Below are 18,265 nucleotides of genomic sequence, written 5' to 3' on the forward strand. Positions count from 1 at the left end.
ATCTACACAGTGCTTTTCGCGGTAAGACACCTGCTCAATTTCGTAAATGGTATCTTAGTCTATTCTCGTAGATTGATTTTAAAGAAAGTTTTTTTTTGTGTATTGTTACCATTTAAATTTAAAGTAATTCATAAATCATATGAAGATTTTTCTTGATTGTGCAGAAGTGTGTAATTTGAAACACGCGAACGAAAATATTAAAAAATAATATAAAATTAGCATTTGCCTCCCTGCAATCTATAAATCCTCTCGAACTCAAATCAATCAGCACATGCCTTATTATACAGCGCTTCTTCACAAATTGATTGAATTATTATCAGAAAGCGCTCTCCTTGCTGAATATTAAATTTCATCAAATTTAATGAATTTGACATGAGAACAGAACATCGCATTCAATCTATGTAACGATACATAACATAAAAGCGACTACGAGACACATCAGGTCAACGTCATATCCATGTCGCCATATCAGAGAAAACGACGATAAAGTCACCGCCGGCCGCCGGCATCAACGACAAGGAAATTGTCCTTGAATCGATCCGTGCGAGCTGTTTCCTCGGAATCCGCGCCGTTGGTCTCATCATCGATAAATAAACGATAAATCAAACTGTTCGAATAAAAATCCACACAATAGGCAGCTACACTACATAGGTACGTATAAGCAGCATGGCGTGTCGCGGTTTTACGACCCTTTTTGAAAAACGTGACGCAAGTGGTCACGTGGTGCTGAACCTAAACGTGGGCGTTGGAAATTGTTTCTATATGTTTCAATCTCACCCTGCCCGGTTGGTCGGAAACAAGTGGATAAATGAGGATGAAAATAGAATCCGGCGGAGGGAATACCGAACAAATCCTTAATTAAAGTTGTAGAATGACAGAAGTTTGGTTTGGGTCCCATCCCTTCATTTCATCAGAATCCAACTATGGAAGACTTTTCAAATCTAATCGAAAATGGTTTGGTTACCCAGTCTGTGTCGACGACGAACAATTCAATTAAGCATTCGATTTCCTATGTATCCAAAAGTCCCTGATTTACGGTTTTAAATCATTTCCAAATCTTCCGGAAACCCTTTTTGTTTGTGTGTGAGACGATGGGGTAAGCAGTTCCCCCGAAAAAGCACCGTTTGTTTTTCGGGCGTTTGCTCATCTGTTTCGGTGCTCGGTACGGAAAATGATTAATATGTCCTAGACCAACCGTCTGGATGGTGCCATAAATTCTGCCGGATGGCTCATATATTTCTGCGCTCCCACAACAGCACGCCCATCTCTGCGGGACGTGGGATGATGGAAAAACATCAGCAGAGAGAAAATGCCTTCTTCGCGTGAACCTCTTTGTGAAGATACTTTGGCTGGTGTGGGTTGTTTTGGAGACCAGGCGGAAACCGTGATTTGATCTACGACGGATGCCATGTCTCAAGTAGAATAACTATGCCGGGCTTGTGTTATGATTGGGTTTTGGATGCATGAGCATGGCTGATAGTAATTCGCATCGTCATCATCTTCGAAGAGAAGCGGAGCATTGTGTTCATTTTGATTATCAGGCAAATGTAAGTTCATGTTAGTAAACAAACCAAAAGAGAATACTAGACAATGATAGAAGACTAAAAACAAGACTTGATAGTTACAGAATTAGAAGACTAGAAGACTAAATACTAAGGAATTTGAAGGCTATAAGACCGAAAGACAAGACACTAGTAAACTACCGGACCCTGAAACTAGATGATAAGAAAACTTGTAGTAGCCTAGGCCACTAGAACACTTATACCTATACTACAACACTAAGATACCAGAAGCCAAAAAAAACTTAAAGATAATAACAATAGAAGACTAAACTGTATGATAAAATGACAAAACGAAAATAAGGACATTTAAGGCTTGCTTTGGATTAAGGAGAGTATACTATGAGCATTTCGTGGAACTATTTAATGGTCTCCAAGAGCTCCCTGATTATAAGTCATCTAATCTACATACGGTATTTGTGATCCCACTCTGATTCTGATTTTTATATTACTCACATCCTAAGTAGCAATATATGTAATTGAGGAATTATTTAGCGTATATTTTTGAATCAGGTTTAAAACTAATAGGACAGATCGGTGTAGTACTAGATTTGTAGTAATGAGCTGAATTTCAGTATGGTGAGAAGGTCAATTCAGTAGCAAATTTTGAAAACGACGTATAACACTAGTCGACAAAATTGAAACTTTTTTCACGCACTTTGACCATTTGTTCCATTTCTAATGGAATTTGGCCCGCTGAATCCGAATCTGAATTCAGAATTTCTGTAACACGTACAGTTTTTGAGAAAAATAGGATTTTATTCACAAAGTTTCATATTTTCATAGAAAGATTAATACTGTCTTTAAAATTTTAAATTTTTCATCTGCTCATTATAACCAATATTCATATTCAATAGATTTTAATCCACTGAGTCAGAATCTGACCTAATAATTTTAGTAATACGTAAATTTTTTGAAAAAAAATTGGGTTTTACTCACAAATTCCATATTTTCATAGAAAATAGACTACTGTATTTATAATTTTATTTTTTTTTTATCTGCCCATCTTTACCAATATTTATATTCAATAGATTTTCATATTCTGATTTGCAATCTGACCTAAGAATTTCTGTAACACGTAAAATTTATGAGAAAATAGGGTTTTAAACACAAAATTTCATATTTTCATAGAAAATAAACTACTGTCTTTACAATTTTATTTTTTATCTGCTCATCTCAACCAATATTTGTATTTAATAGATTTTCATATACTGATTCGGAATCTGACTTATGAATTTCTGTAACACGTATTTTTTTTAGAAAAATAGGGTTTAATGAACAAAATTCAGATTTTCATATAAAATAAAATATTGTTTTTATATTTTCCAATTTTCCATCTGCTCATCATATATATTTTTATTCAATAGGTTTTGATTCATTGATTCAGAAACTGGCCTAAGAATTTCTGTAACACGTAAAATTTTTGAGAAAGTTGGGTATTATTCACAAAATTTCATATTTTCAGAGAAAATTTAATATTGTCTTTATAATTTCAAATTTTCCATATTCATATTCAATAGATTTTGATCCACTGAGTCAGAATCTGACCTAATAATTTTAGTACCACGCTAATTCGTGAACTCAGTTCAAAGCTGTCTGTGTTACAGAAATTCTTATGTCAGATTCCGAATCAGTGGATCAAAATCTACTGAATATAAATATTGGTTAAGATGAGGAGATAAAAAATAAATAAAATTGAAGGGGGTAGAAGCAAAGGGGTGTAAGTGACAAAGACTCACTTTCAAGTAAATAAGGTTTAAAGTTTTTCAATTGTATGAAGTTTCAATATCGGCCCAATTTTCTACAATTTATTGTATTTTTTCTAATCATCACAGAAATAATCTTAATAAAGTTCTTAAAAGCTTTTTTTTTGGTATATGCTATTGAATTAATCGAAATATATTTGCAACTTTGAAGCTGCCCAGTTTGGCAACTTCCAAGACTGTGTTTTCCTTTTACTTACGCCAACAATTATTTTTCTCAAAAATTGTACGTGTTACAGAAATTCTTGGGTCAGATTTCGAATCAGTATGTAAATCCATTAAACATAAATATTTGTTAAGATGAGCAGATAAAATAAAATAAAATTATGAAGACAATAGTTTTTCCATGAAAATATGAAATTGTGTGAATAAAATATTTTTCTCAAAAATTTTACGTGTTACAGAAATACTTAGGTCAGATTACGAATAAGTTAAATAGAATCTTTTAAATATAAAATATGAATTAAGATGAGTAGATAAAAACTTTAAAATTATAAAGACAATATTTTATTTTCTTTGAAAATATGAAATTTTGCGAATAAAACCCCATTTTTCTCAAAAACTGCACGTGTTACAGAGATTCTTAGGTTAGTTACTAAATCGGTGGATGAAAATCTAATAAATATATATATTGGCTTAAATGAGGAGATAAAAAAATGAAAATTATAAAGACAATAGTTTGTTTTCTTTGAAAATATGAAAATTTGTAAATAAAATTATGTTTTACAGAAATTCTTAGGTCAGATTCTGAATCAGTGGATCAAAATCTATTGAATTTAAATCTTGGTTATGATGCGCAGATAAGAAAATTATAAATATTAAGACAATATTTTGTTTTCTATGAAAATATGAAATTTTGTGAATAAATCCCTATTTTTCTCAAAAACTGTACGTGTTACAGCAATTTCGAAGTCAGATTCGGAATCAGCGGGCCGAAATCCTTCGGAAATGGATCAAGTGGTCAAAGTGCGTGATCCACTGTCGACCAGTGTAATCAATGCTACACCATAGATTATACGTCGTTTTCAAAATGTGTTACTGAATTCTTCGTTTCTGCAATGAAATGGTGCTAAAAGCGTGGGTATTATGATTCCTTGCCTAATTTGATCCTGTTTGAGCAAAACTTTGGGCAACAGTGTTGTTGTTTTCTCCATTTCTTGCAACATAAACAACATTGTTATCCAAAGTTTTGCTCAAACAGCATCAAATTAGGCAAGGAATCATAATACCTACGCTTTTAGCACCATTTCATTGCAGAAACAGAGAATTGACCTTCTCACCGTACTAAAATTCAGCTCATTACTACAAATCTAGTACTACACCGAACGTGCCCCATTGATCTGGATAACCAAGAGAACTCAACCATATAACCAAGAAGAGCCATACCAGAGACGGCGTTGAAGAGAAAGTAAATAATATTTTTTTGAAACCTTGTGCGCTTTCCCATTGGTTTTGTAGTTCGATTGATATAAGAGATAAAAGATCTAAACATAAGCATTTACCTCTTATATTAATCAAACCAGTATCACGTTCTGATCGTCAGTACACCTCTACCCGGGATAGAGCTTCCTTACATACAACTCAATATTATCCAAATTTATGCAGTTCTCAATAAATATAGGGTAATGTCAGTAGCGAACGCCATGAATCTTCAAAGTTTATCCAAAAGTGCTGAGCTTTGATGTATGTTCATTTACATTTTTAATCTGTTCTCACTTGAGAGCATTTGCGCTTATTCAAATAAATATGCCTGAAGATAACTATAAGAGCCCCTTAAAACTGCTGTTAAGTCATATCATTCTTCCAAAATTTAGAATTTACAAATACAGTCGTGTGTGAGAAATGCACTTCTATTTGCGAAACAATTACTCGTATTCTTGATGAGACACGAACTCACGACTCCTACTCACTAAACAGGCGCGTTGTCAACTACACCACGAGAAGACTCGAGGATGCAGTGTTTAACCTGATTTAGGGTTCTTGCAGGGCATTTTCCCAAAATTGTCGAGAATCATAATCTGGTTTGAAACTTGACATAGGCAAATAGTTGACAATATTTGAGGATTTATGCCCTCACATAAACCCATATACATGTATACATAAATGTTTCATAACTATAATGACTTTTGAAGGGTCTCTAAAAACTGACTTTAGTAAAAGGACATCAGAATCATCTGCATTAAAATAACGTCGAAAAGTTCAGAATTCTTTCTTTTCTTTTATCTGTTTTAACGAAATTTTTAGCCCTAGGCTAGTTCATCTTTGGACCCACGCTTTACTTCCCTTCCGAAGCAAGAACTCACATTTTTTGTGAGTTTGTCGGGAGTGGGATTCGATCCCAGGTCCACGACGTGAAAGTTCAGAATTGTCGATTTCCTTTGCTTATCTTGCTTATCTTATCTTATCTTATGTATTCGGCGTAACTAGTGATTTCTCATGATCTCTTCACTCTTAAAAAATAGGAATTTACACGTGACGTAAACCATCAACGTACGTAAACATTTCATGACTGAATGGCAAATTTGACTGAATTTTACATCCATTATGTAAGTTCGAGTTGGTTGCACTGCACAAGATGTCAACAAACCTATCTGACCAGATAGGTAGAAACAATTTTACATTTATCATTGGTCACACGACTCGGTGTTGCAGCCGAGTGGTATGGTGTGTACCTCCCAATCAGAGGACCAGAGTTCGTAACCAGTTCATTATTTTACTTACATACGTTTTATCTTTCGCTTCGGCTCTAGCGATTGCTAGCTCGACTTTATTTGTGATAGAAGACGTAAATTTGTGTCAAACAGGCCGCTTCATTTATGTGCATCCAAGTAAACTTAAATTTACATGATTTTTTCTAAGAGTGTATGAGTAACCACTTCAAATCCAATTCAACCTTCTCATCTCCCTGAACACTCTTGAAACCCCCTCAAATTCGCCCAAAATCCTCTTGAACCCATGGAAAAGCTCTCCGAATCCATAACGAATCAATAATGAAGTATCTATAAAGTTTCCTTCAAAATAATACCCTGAAACAACTTGCATTCCTTATACAACCGATTAAAATCCTTCTGTTAAAGCCTATCTAAAACGGCATAAACTTTTCTGAAATTCTAAGAAATGCCTCTGAAGCCACATGAAAACTCCCCTGCAAATGATCTAAAATCTTCCTGAAACCCCCTGAAACTTCCTGAGACTCTCCTGTGACTCCCTGAAGCCCTCCTGAGACTTCTCAAAATTCCCCATAAAACACGCGGAACCTCGATGATACCACGTGAAGAACTTTTGAGCATCTTCATCCACTTTGAAATCCTATGATGCACCCTGAAATACCGCTAAAATATCCCTGAAATCCCCTCAATCAAATCTGAACCACCTCAGAGCATCCCGAAACCATCTGAAACCTTTTTAAACCCCCTAACACTCTTCTTAAATCTTCCATAAATCCCACTGGAAATGGTGCTGCAACCGCGCTGTCCTCGAACACGTTGGTTATGCTTGGTTTCATGTCCGGGGTCATATATGTATGACCCCTTCGACACAGAAGGATTAAACCCGTTGCAACTACCTGAAGCCCTCCTCAAACACCATGAAATCTGTTGGAAACCCCCTTGGAGTATTCTCTAAAACCCCTTAAACGACATAGAAATTCTACACAAAGCTCCATGAATCCTTGAAACATTGTTAGTGTTAAGTCACAGCAATTTCGTTACAAAAATCATGATAGAACTCGTGGATAAATCCACTGGTTGAGACATTTATTGCAGACCCTAATATTGGTTTAAAAAAAGATCAATTACTAATGGAACTCCTAGACAAGGTTTTTTTCTCGAATCCCTTGAAAACATTAGCGATGGCATTCCATCATTGACCTCTTAACAAACACTATAACGTAATATTAACCTTCTGAAAAAGAACCCATCCCAAGCAGCACCTGCAACATCATTCAAAATGTGGTTTTCTATGCTTTGGTCTAAAAGAGTTGCAATAAAAGCCCACGAAACTTTCATCTTGTCAGTTGAGTTGCATTTAAACTCCGAATATCGTTAAGTTGCAGCTTTGTTTCATAGGAATTACAAATAACATCGTATTTAACATCGATTTATGGAGGCGGAGCTTACATATTCCTCACAAGTGGCAACACAGTCAGCTTGCATTAAATGTGTTATGTAACACACATGAAACATCTTACTCTGGTTTGTTTGTCCAGATTAGGTTCCAAATGTATTGCGGAAAACTTGCGCGTCTTTTCATTTTGACAGCTTTCTAACTTTTGGCAAAGACGGTACAATGAAGTAACGCGTAACTTCAGTAGCTTTTATAGTGCATTGAGCAGCAAATCTTTCACATAGCTTCTGCTGTAGTATGTAAGGTGAGTGGTTAATACTCCTGATGTCCATGGTTCGAGTCTGAATATATTTTTTCATTTTTTTATCATTCCTCCTGGCTCATGTTGCATAAAGATTTAAAATTTGCGCTTTTTGCGTTCCAAAGAAGAAGCAATTGTGTTGTGTTGTCCTTAATTAGAACAGCGAATAAATTGCACTGATGTTGCTGATACTGGCTTTGAAACAAGTCGTGTTGCTTGGTATAAGAGATTCAAAAGGCAGTCATACTGACTATCAGAGAACTTTCAACGAAGTTTTAATTTCTGGATCATATGCAGACGTTTGTCTTTCGATTTTTTGTCCTTTCGACCTTTTGGCATTCGACTTTTTATCTGTCGGTGTTTTGTCACATATTCATGCACATGCTCTCAGCTGTGGTTAATGGGATTTCAAGGGGTTTCAGAAGCGTTTTAAGGTGTTTTGAGGCATGTCAAAGCGGTCCAGGGCGCTTCAGAAGGGTTTAGACGGATTACAACCCAAGCAACACGACTTGTATCAAAGAAAGCGCCAGCAACATCAGTGCAATTTATTCACTGTTCGTATCAAGAACAGCTGAATACAATTGCTTCTTCTTTGAAACATAATTGCTTCTTCTTAAGACGTTCCAACCTGATTATATTTGTAGATCCGTTAGTCAAGAGAGTTCTCGGAGGCTCTCTTACAGACATTGAACTGTCCACTCAACAGCACATAGTTGCATGAGGCTGCGCAACACAATTTAGGCATGTACATCCAATGGCAGTGAAAAGATTTATCAGACAAAAGAGGCACAAAACAAGCAACAAAGAAGGCGCAGCGATTACTCTTTATCCCAACTGCTAACAGATAATGACATGATCCCGAAAATTTTTGTTGCGGACAAAACGGAAGCTCAGATCGTAGTGACCTGTGCTCGCGAGCGGTTGTAAATTTTCACCGCTGTCAAGTTTGTTTTACTCTGGTTGTTTTTGTTTGGTATTGTATTACAACATATGGTCAAAATGTCGAGTGAGATTACGGTGAAGAATACTTTGGCTTTCCGATTCCCTGGAGATGCGGCACAGCCCGCGGTAGAAGATATGGTTCTGTTTGTGAAGGCGCTCAACGGAGACAAATCGATGATGGAGACCGCCTATAAGATTTCCGACGAGAAATCTGTTTTCATTCGGTTCAGAAGTGCTGAAGCAATGCAGTTTGTGCTAGCCAACAATGCAGAAAGTCTGCCGTTCCACTTCAACAATGGGACAAAAACGATGGTGCGCATGTCGGTTGCGGGTAACACGCGGTACGTGCGAATTTTTGATCTTCCGCCAGAAGTTGAGGACGCCGATTTGGTACTCGTGCTGCAGAAGTATGGTAAGGTGCAACGTACTGTACGTGAGTGGTTTCCAGCGGAGTTCCAGCTCGACATGTTTACGGGCGTTCGCGGTGTCTATATGGACATTGAGAGCGCCATCCCGGATGCCCTGTACTTCCGTAATAGGAAAGGGAGAATATTTTACCATGGAATAAAGCCCAGGTGTTTTATTTGTAAGTCGGATAAACATCTGATAAAATCGTGTCCAATTTCACAAAGTCGGAAAGGTTCCCCACCGAAGCCGATGGTTGAGGAGAAGCCAGCAGAAAATGTAACTGCAGCCTGCGTCGATGAAGAATCAGGCAGAGAAGATGAGGTGATTGTGGAGAACCAGCAAAAAAAAGAAGAAGACGGAGACAAAGCGACAACGCTCGTTTGGTTCTGATCGAGAATCAGACACTGATGCGTGCAAGCGAACGCAAAAAAAGAATCAACCGAACAACCCGTCATCGAGCGAAAGTGAGTGCAGTTTGATCACCGTTCCCGACAATTCTCAAAGAAGAATGAAACATAGGATCGCAACCTACGAGTGGCTCACCGATGCAAACGAACGACGATTGCTGATCGAGGAAGATAAAATGATGATAGCTGCAGCCAGCAATACCCCAATGGAGCAAATTGATTTTTATCATGATTGAAAGTAGAATAATTTCTTATTTTTTTTTGTAATTATAATACATATTGTGAAAAATTTACAAATGATTTCGGCTCCGTTATGCCCATGTGGCTCCCGAGCCTTTCAAATAAACGAATAAGTAAAAAAAAACGGAAGCTGAATTTGTTGCGTACTTTTCAACTCGTGAATAATCAATTATTACCAACCCAAAATCGAAACTTTTTGATGATACATCTTCAGCAGCGTTGCAGTGTTTACCGACTCGAAGTTACCGCTCGAAAATCACAATGCATGGCTTTAAAATCGCTAAACTCGTGCTGCATGATCTTTATCCTATTTTTTTTTTCAAGTTGGGACAAACCTATGTCGCATTGGGTAGAATGTCGCAACAAATTCAGGTTGCGACATTGTCGTTATTGTTGCGCGATGGTTGAATTTTGATTCACTGTACAATGGCTTAAGATGCTCAATAAAGTGGTTAGGAAACTTTAAACAGCCCCAACCCTCTCTCATCCTTTAATCTTAAATGCACCCTAAACATCTATTAACACCATTCGTTGTCTCTTTTCCGAAAATCAACGTTATCCCTGCTTAAAACACAATCAAATTCCCTTAAAGTAACGCTACCTTAATGAAGATAGATTTCACCTAAATGGATTGTATCTAAACAGAGGTCCAATGTAACAAGTCAGCAATATTCGGCTACTTTTTAAATGAACATACAGAGGATAAAAATGATCGGGGCGGGCAAAATTTTCACTTTTTCAAAAATGGTCAATGAGCTGTAACTTTCTAAAAGTGCATAAACGAATCTCAAATTTTCACTGTAAGTTGATCAACTAGTTGTGTATCAATGACCCCCATTTGGAAAAGATCAGGCTATTCTACAGGACGTGAAAAAGATTCTAGAGAAACGCATAATTATCCGATAGCTAACTTTGAACTATTATAACTAAAGATTCACTGAACCGAATGCAATGAAATTTGGACCATTTACGAATTTGAAAAACGTTTGACTCAACTTGAGATTATTTATAAGAAAAAATTCATAGCGAGCACATTACTATCTCAAGTTTTGAAACGATGTTGAAGTTTTGAATTATTTGATGTTATATTAGAAAAATAATCTTATCTATCTAATTTGCTTCCGTATTTTTAACACTTTTGAGTTAAGTCGAAAGTTTTTCAAAGCTCATAATAGTACCTAGTGATATACGTTTAAAATTTCATAACGTTCGGTTCATTGAATCCGGAGATATAACAGCTTAAGTTGGCTATCGGATAATTACGTTTTTTTTTTCTAGAATTTTTCCAACTTCGTGAAGCCAGAACTTTTTCAAATTTTGACCATTGATACACAACTAGTTGATAAACTTACAGTAAAAACTAGAATTGTTATGTACTTTTCAAAAATTTACAGCTATTTGACCGTTTTTTGAAAAATGCAAATTTTTTCTATCCCTATTATCTTCATCTCCTGTATCTCTATAGAAATCCCATATATCATACGTCATTTTGGAAAATTTGGCAAGATCAATATTTATAATGATTTTGGATTTTGGCAAATAAATCCACCTATTTCATCAACTACGTCGGCAATAAACGTCTAATCCTCTTTTGTCTTCTATCAAATTTGTTCTCAGCTGGCATCGTCCTTAAGTATCCTTTTCTAAAACATCGGACCCCGACTCCGATCCCTGTTAGTCCAATTCCAAGCAAAAGTTCTAACCAGCGAACCCCGGTGCATAAAGGAAAGATAATACCATCATAAAACCGCACCTTCGACCCAGTTTTGCCGCAATCACTCAAGCTCTAGCTGGCAGAGCCTCTGATGTCGTCGCCGGGATGATACGGACCAGGACCCGGACCGAGAGAGTGTCAAACGCAAGTTGTGTCGGTTTGCTCGGGTCGTTTTCGTAACGGGTATTAAAACCAACCACCATCGGCAGTCACCACCACAACCGGGACCGGGAAGACTGGGTTCGACCATTTCTCAACCGGCTGGTGACTTGCACACAAGATAGCAGGACGGGAAACTAACCCGTTAACATGCTATTAGCAATGAAGGGAAAACGGTTTTTTGGACTTTTTATATGCCATTCAGAATTGCTAAAATGAATAAAATTTGACTAGTGCCTTAGATTCAATACACCCTAAAAGAGATAAATATAAACATACAAGCAATGTTGATGATGTGTATTCTGTGGCTGCACAAAACTGGCTACCTACGGCGATAAGCTTTGCTTTGCTCCGAATCCTGTGCGGGTGGGTACTTATGAGAATCAGATTTTCATCACAGCTGATGGCTACCGTTCTGATGGAGAAAGAGAAAGTCTTCACCTAAACATTTTATGGGGTATGGGCGTATGGGGGTGGGTTGTTTGTGTCACTTTCAGTGACGTCGTTGAAGATTAGTCAAACAGCAAACAAGTCGCGACACTGAGCGTTAAATTTCATTCCCCTTCGGGAGTGGGTGATTAATTTACGACTCCGCATCAGACCCATCCTCCATGGCAGAGGGTGCGAGCGGGCGACCTCTCATTATTAGGACGATGGGTATACTGCAAGTTTCATCACTAATTAATAAAGTTTGACTGATTACTACGTCCCACACCAGTCAGTGACTGCAACATAAGGCGATATCGTTCTGAAAACTTCCAACAGATTTTGGAAACAAATTACAAAGATTATTTTTTTCATTCGTCATATTGATTGATTCATCATATTGATTTTCTACCCTTGTCTCTCTTTGCAGGCCTCGACGTCAGAGCTACTAAAATGCCTGGGAATGTTCCTGCACGACCGGTGCCGAAAGTTACGAGATTTCCAAGCAGGTGACGCCGTGATGTGGCTGCGGGCAGTCGATCGGAGTCTACTGCTTCAGGGATGGCAGGTGAGTGAGAAGATTGCATATTGTTACTAAATTGACATTTTTAGAGAATGTTTGAAAACAATGGATTCATTTTTAACAAAACCATTGTCCAAATCACTATGCATTAGAATCACTTTGGAATTTAATTCATTGAAGAAATTATTTCAAAACTTCACAGCGTTACTACTGATTGTTTGCGCTCTGCACTGACGCAAGAGGTGGTGTAGGTGGAGTAGCTTTTCACACGTAACGATATCTTCAAATATAACTGGCGTAATTCAAGTGGAAGATTGCTAGAAGATATGCCACGTGCCCATCTATGTTTCTCGGACGTCAATAGTGTGTGATAGATACTGCCTACAGAGAACTGAACGTGGAAGTCAATATTTTGTCAAGTATGCAGAATGCGAATGTGGACGAGAATGAACAAAACGAATGAAACTGTATTTTGTACGGCATACGACTCATTTGTGATTAGTTATGCTACAGAATTCCGCAATGAAACGTTAAGTTGTGGCATTTAAACTCCTAGAAAGTTTGACTGGAAGTAATTCCTGGAGAAGTTCCTGATTAAACTAGCCGTGGTAAATATTCGCCAAATTATTTAGGGTAATCGTGTGATATATTTCCAGATATTACATATAGATATTACATATATATGACATGGACAGCTTTTCTTCTTCTGGAGTTACGTCCCAACTTCCCAGCATAAAAGGTGGGAACCAGAACAGAACCAATATTGTGCATAAGAAAATAATGATGGTAACTATTGAGAGCAAAAGGAGCTTGCATGGGCGTTACAAAGGGTCCCAGAGAGTTCCCGAGGGTATCCGGAGATCTAAGCAGCGTTTGCCACAAAAGTTCAGCCTAAGCCACAGCCACAAAAGTTCAGTCTAAGCAGCGTTATGCCACAAAAGTTCAGCCTATTGGACGCAGTGGCTTAATTTCCCCAACAGGGGAGGAAAAAAAAATAAAAAAAAAAAGCAGCGTTTCCCCAAGAGGTTTCAGAGAGTCTCAGGGGAGTTTCAGAAGGCTTCAGAGGCGCTTCAAAAGATTTCAGAGAGTTCCAGGGGAGTTCCAGAAGGTCTCAGAGGAGTTTCAGGGAGTCAGGGAGTTTTCATTGTGGTCCCAGGGGGACTTCGGGGCTTTACAGCGGGGGTATATAGAGGTCTCAGGGGCGTTGTAGGGGGTGTCCGGGAAGTTGAAGGGGTCTCAAGAGGTATAAAGAGGTTTCAAGTGCGTTCCAAAAGCACTCAAAGGTGTTCGAGGGGGTCTAAAGGGCGCACTAAGCGTTCTCAGGGGAGTTTCACAGGCTCTCAGGGGTATTTCATGTCTCAGGGCCATTCAAGGTGATATGGTACATCACAGAGTTTTCATAGGAATCATTGACTTCTTGCATTTCAATGATTATTTGCCTCACGTTTTTGAAGTGATAAAAAACAACCAATTCTGCAGCCGCGCAGCTGATAAAGTATCATCACATTCACTGTGTGCTACCCGACCGTAAGAGGACCCAAGAATCCTCATGGGGACCCGACCCCAGGGGTCTCAGAGACGCTGCAGGAGGTTTCAGAGGCGCTCCATGGGTCATCAGAGGGATTTCAGGAAGTCCCAGGTGGTTTAAGTTGCGTATTTCGAGATCTCAGAGGTGTTTCAGGGGATACCAGGAGATCTCAGGGAAATTTCAGAGAATATCATGGGGTTTCAGGGAGTTCCAAGAGTCTCAGGATCGTTTCGGTCCCAGGGGATTTAAGGGGCCTTTCGGGCGGTCTCAGGAGTGTTCCAGGAGGTCTCAGGCGGATATTGGGCTATTTCATGGGCGTTTCAGGTGTCCCAGGGGATTTGAGGGGGTACCTGACGGTTTTAGAGGCGTTTCAGGGGGTCTCATGGAGTACCAGGAGGCGATCGGGAGCGCTTCAGGCGGTTGCTGTCGGACCGCCCTTTGAGGTTTCTAAACCCCCCTTTTTTCGAACTTGGATAAATATGTTTGATGATGTTTTCTTTATTTTGAAATTTGATCGTATTTTAACAAAAAAATATATTTTTAAGAAATTTTAGAAGTTATTTCATATAAAAACATATAAATAAAAATTGAACCCACAATCGGCAGAATTTTAGATGGAAATCCTAATCCATAACTTCTTTCGCTTTATTTTTTATGAAAATCTCGATATTTAGTTTTAAAATTATTTTTTTGTGCTTTTGTAAATTTTCTAAATTTGGTTTCAAATTTGGTTTTTGTTGTGCTAATTGTAAGCTTTTTAACCAGATTTGAAATGTCTCATATTGCTTCAAGCACCATTTTTTTTTTTCTAAAAATTATCATTGAAATGGTGTTGAGCCAATATAAATCATTCATCGATATATTTTTAGGGGCTAAGGGGCAACAAGTGGCGATTTTTCTTTGAAACAGGGATTTTCCCCATAGTAAATCGTATGGAAACTTAAAACGGCTGGCGCTAAAACAGAGTTTCTCCGAATGAGCTGAAATTTTGCACAGTTGATATGGGGCAAAAAGGGATCTCAAAAAATGTACAGGAGTAAAATGTATTTTTCTGTCCCATGCTAATAACTACCTCTGGCATTTCCCGTTTTAAATTTTAATGAAATACCAAGGGGCTCCATGTAACAGTTTACGGCAGTAGTTGATGATGAAGGAGGCGGATGTAGGTGATTGATTGTATCCAATTATCAAATATACTATATTAATAATATAACTCACTTCCAGCTATTTCTGGCGACCCTTTTATCCTGTGCTTGTGGCGCCGCTTGTGACGAACGTGGCAACTATTACACTCTAAAAACGTATGCCCTTCAGAAATACACACGCTGTCAACATTAATGAACTAGGGATGTCAATAATCTCTTCCGTTATCGATAAATAATATCAAAATGTTTAGGGTTTAAATAAATAAATCATATTCTTTGCGTAATAGTTTTTGCACGCAATATACTTTAAGTCAAAATGAATCAACAAGTATCCCCATTAGCCATAGCAATTTGACCAAAATTATTCACTTAACGGCAGAGCGTTAATGATTAATCATAAATTTAATCATGATTAATGATTAATGATTAAGATTAATCAAAAATCAGTAATCATAATCACCAAAATTTCTCATTTAATCATTAATCATTAATCTTAATCACACTGATTTCGCAATTTAATCATTAATCAGTAATCATAATCATAAGAAAAAAAATTAATCAATCATTAATCATTCATTACCAAAAATTTTTCACCATATAAAATATATGATCCAATTTGAATTGGTTCAAATGCTGTGCTTCTTGATTATTTTTTCAATAATCTCCCAGACAGAGTTACCTTTTACTTTTGGAACATCAAAAATATTTTAAACAATAATTATATTTTAATCATTTCCTGTTTTTTGTGATTGATTAATCATGATTAATCATGATTTTTAATCAATGGACCATTTTTAATCATTAATCATAATCAATAATCACAGATAAAATCAATTTTAATCATTAATCATAATCATTAATCATCCCAAAAATCAAATTAATCATTAATCATAATCAATAATCACCGAAATTTGAATTTTAATCACCAATGATTAATCATGATTAAAATAGTTGTTAATCATGAACGCTCTGCTTAACGGTACTTCCAAAACAAATATGCTTCTGGAAAAAAATGATAATTGCGAAACGTCAAATTGCGTATGTTCCATCACTGATATACGACAGTTACAAAATATAAACTTAATATTTGCTTTGTCCAATATCATAATTTTGTTTGTGCAAATTGAATCTTGTACATCCCTAAATATGATTGACGACCATAACAAAAGGAAATGTCATGGAGACACGGTTAAACATATTTAGCAAATATGTGGTTTAATTTAAGGTTGATTGCCACTTTTGACGCTAGATGGTGCTGTAAGCTGTTCGCTAATTCAATGTATGGAGAACGCGGAAGTGAATCATATTGTTTATATAATATATTTGCAATTATGGAAATAGTACCAATTATTGGTTGGTTATAGTAGATTTTCACCCTTTAACGATGTAAATCAACAAGAACATTTTTGTGAACAACGGATCACGTTCACAAAATATAGTTTCATTCATTTAAACTCCACTTGTTGCTCAAATTATGGTAGAAATAAATCATATTCCTTAAAATTTCGGCTTCCTTGCACCCTTTTTCGCCATAGTGTACCAGTTATGACTAATCTCATAAGGAATGCATGCAAATAGTGCGAAAAGGAACCTAAGTTAAAAAATGTTAAAATATCTGGTACAGGGTTCCTGTCATTGGAGCACTCTGTAATAAATACAAAATGTAGTTTTGGCTCCATTTCTATATTTTTCCTATGGATACTATGCTATATTTTATCATATTGATGACATTCGTTGGTCTTCTCGTTATTTTTGTACAAATCGTTTTCCTTAGATAGTGTCATAATTTATACAGGCACCCTAATCAGCACTTAATTGGTTAAATTCCGTGCAATTCAAATTAGACAATCTTTCCAAATGTGGAAAATAATCGTTTTCCAAGCTTTTCATTCGAATAGTCTAGTCATTCTTGAGCCTGATCGGCTCAGTATTTTATCTTGTTTGCTTGCATCTGTTGGAAACTTCTATTATATAATGAAATAGCGTGAAGGCATTTTGCCCAAGGTTAGAAATCAGTGCCATCACTTAAGTTTATTCTTATTCGGCCAAACGACATTCGGCCAAATGGCGTTCGGCCAAGTGTCCCAGAACCCATTGAAATAATCAAATAGCTGTATTTAAACTCTAAAAACTTACCAGAAATTCATCTTTGGGCCTATTCATAAACTACGTAGACTCTGAGGGGGGAGGGGGCGGTTTGCCCAAAGTCTACGGTCCTTACAAATTTTGAAAATCGAAAAACTACATAGGCAGCATCCATTTATTACGTAACGCTAAAATCGACATTTTTTTACCCCCCCCCCCCCCTTCCCCCTCCGTAACGCTTTTTTGTATGAAAACCCTAAAATTTTTGTATGGGCCATAACGCTCGACCAGACTCCCCCCCCCCCCTCCCCCTAGAGCGTTACGTAATTTGTGGACGGCGCCATATAACTTATACAATTTTAAAAATATAGTCAGACTGTCTTGGGAAAAAACGTAGATTTTTACCTTACCTACAAGTGTCCCACAAACGAGTTTTTGTAGAACGTGAAACAAAAGCGTGCATTCAAAGAAGTTTTTTTTGCTGAGTATGAAAAAAGAAGTATTTGAGAAAAAGCTTGGTAAAACTGCTGAAGGATTTCTCAGGAAAACTCTAGAATGTACTAGTTTGATGAATTTATAGTTGTGAAGAGCTAGTATAAGTGTGCAGATTCACGAAACATAAAAAATTAAAAAAGAGACGAGTTTGTACATATACATTAAAGGAAGAACATAAAAAAATAGCTGACGAATTCTCAAACCTAAAACTTTAAATCCTGGTGATATTTTTCAGCCAATCCTGAATAGGAAGCAATCAGTGAAGTACTAGATTGAAAGTAGTGAGCTGGATTTTTGTATGGTGGGATCATCAATTTTCCGTTTCTGCAATGAAATGGTGCAAACAGCGTGGGTTATATGATTTCTTGCCTAATTTGATGATGTTTGAGCAAAAGTTTGGGTAACTGTGTTGTTGAAGTTGTAAGAAATAAATAATACAACAACACAGTTAACCAAACTTTTGCTCAAACATCATCAAATTAGGCAAGAAATCATATAACCCACG

The 18,265-nt window shown here is 37.0% G+C and overlaps 1 protein-coding gene across 1 annotated transcript in view; it reads left to right on the top strand.

The window, feature by feature from the left end:
* LOC109419765 (cyclin-dependent kinase 5 activator 1) overlaps positions 1-18,265 on the top strand; it is a 148,656-nt gene that overhangs the window by 99,609 nt on the left and 30,782 nt on the right. The window contains exon 2 of the mRNA XM_019694051.3: positions 12,415-12,552. Within this exon, the coding sequence (XP_019549596.2) occupies positions 12,415-12,552 (138 nt within the window). The remainder of the gene's footprint in view (positions 1-12,414; positions 12,553-18,265) is intronic.

Source organism: Aedes albopictus, chromosome 2, assembly GCF_035046485.1.
Source record: "Aedes albopictus strain Foshan chromosome 2, AalbF5, whole genome shotgun sequence".
Taxonomy (NCBI): Eukaryota; Metazoa; Arthropoda; class Insecta; order Diptera; family Culicidae; genus Aedes; species Aedes albopictus.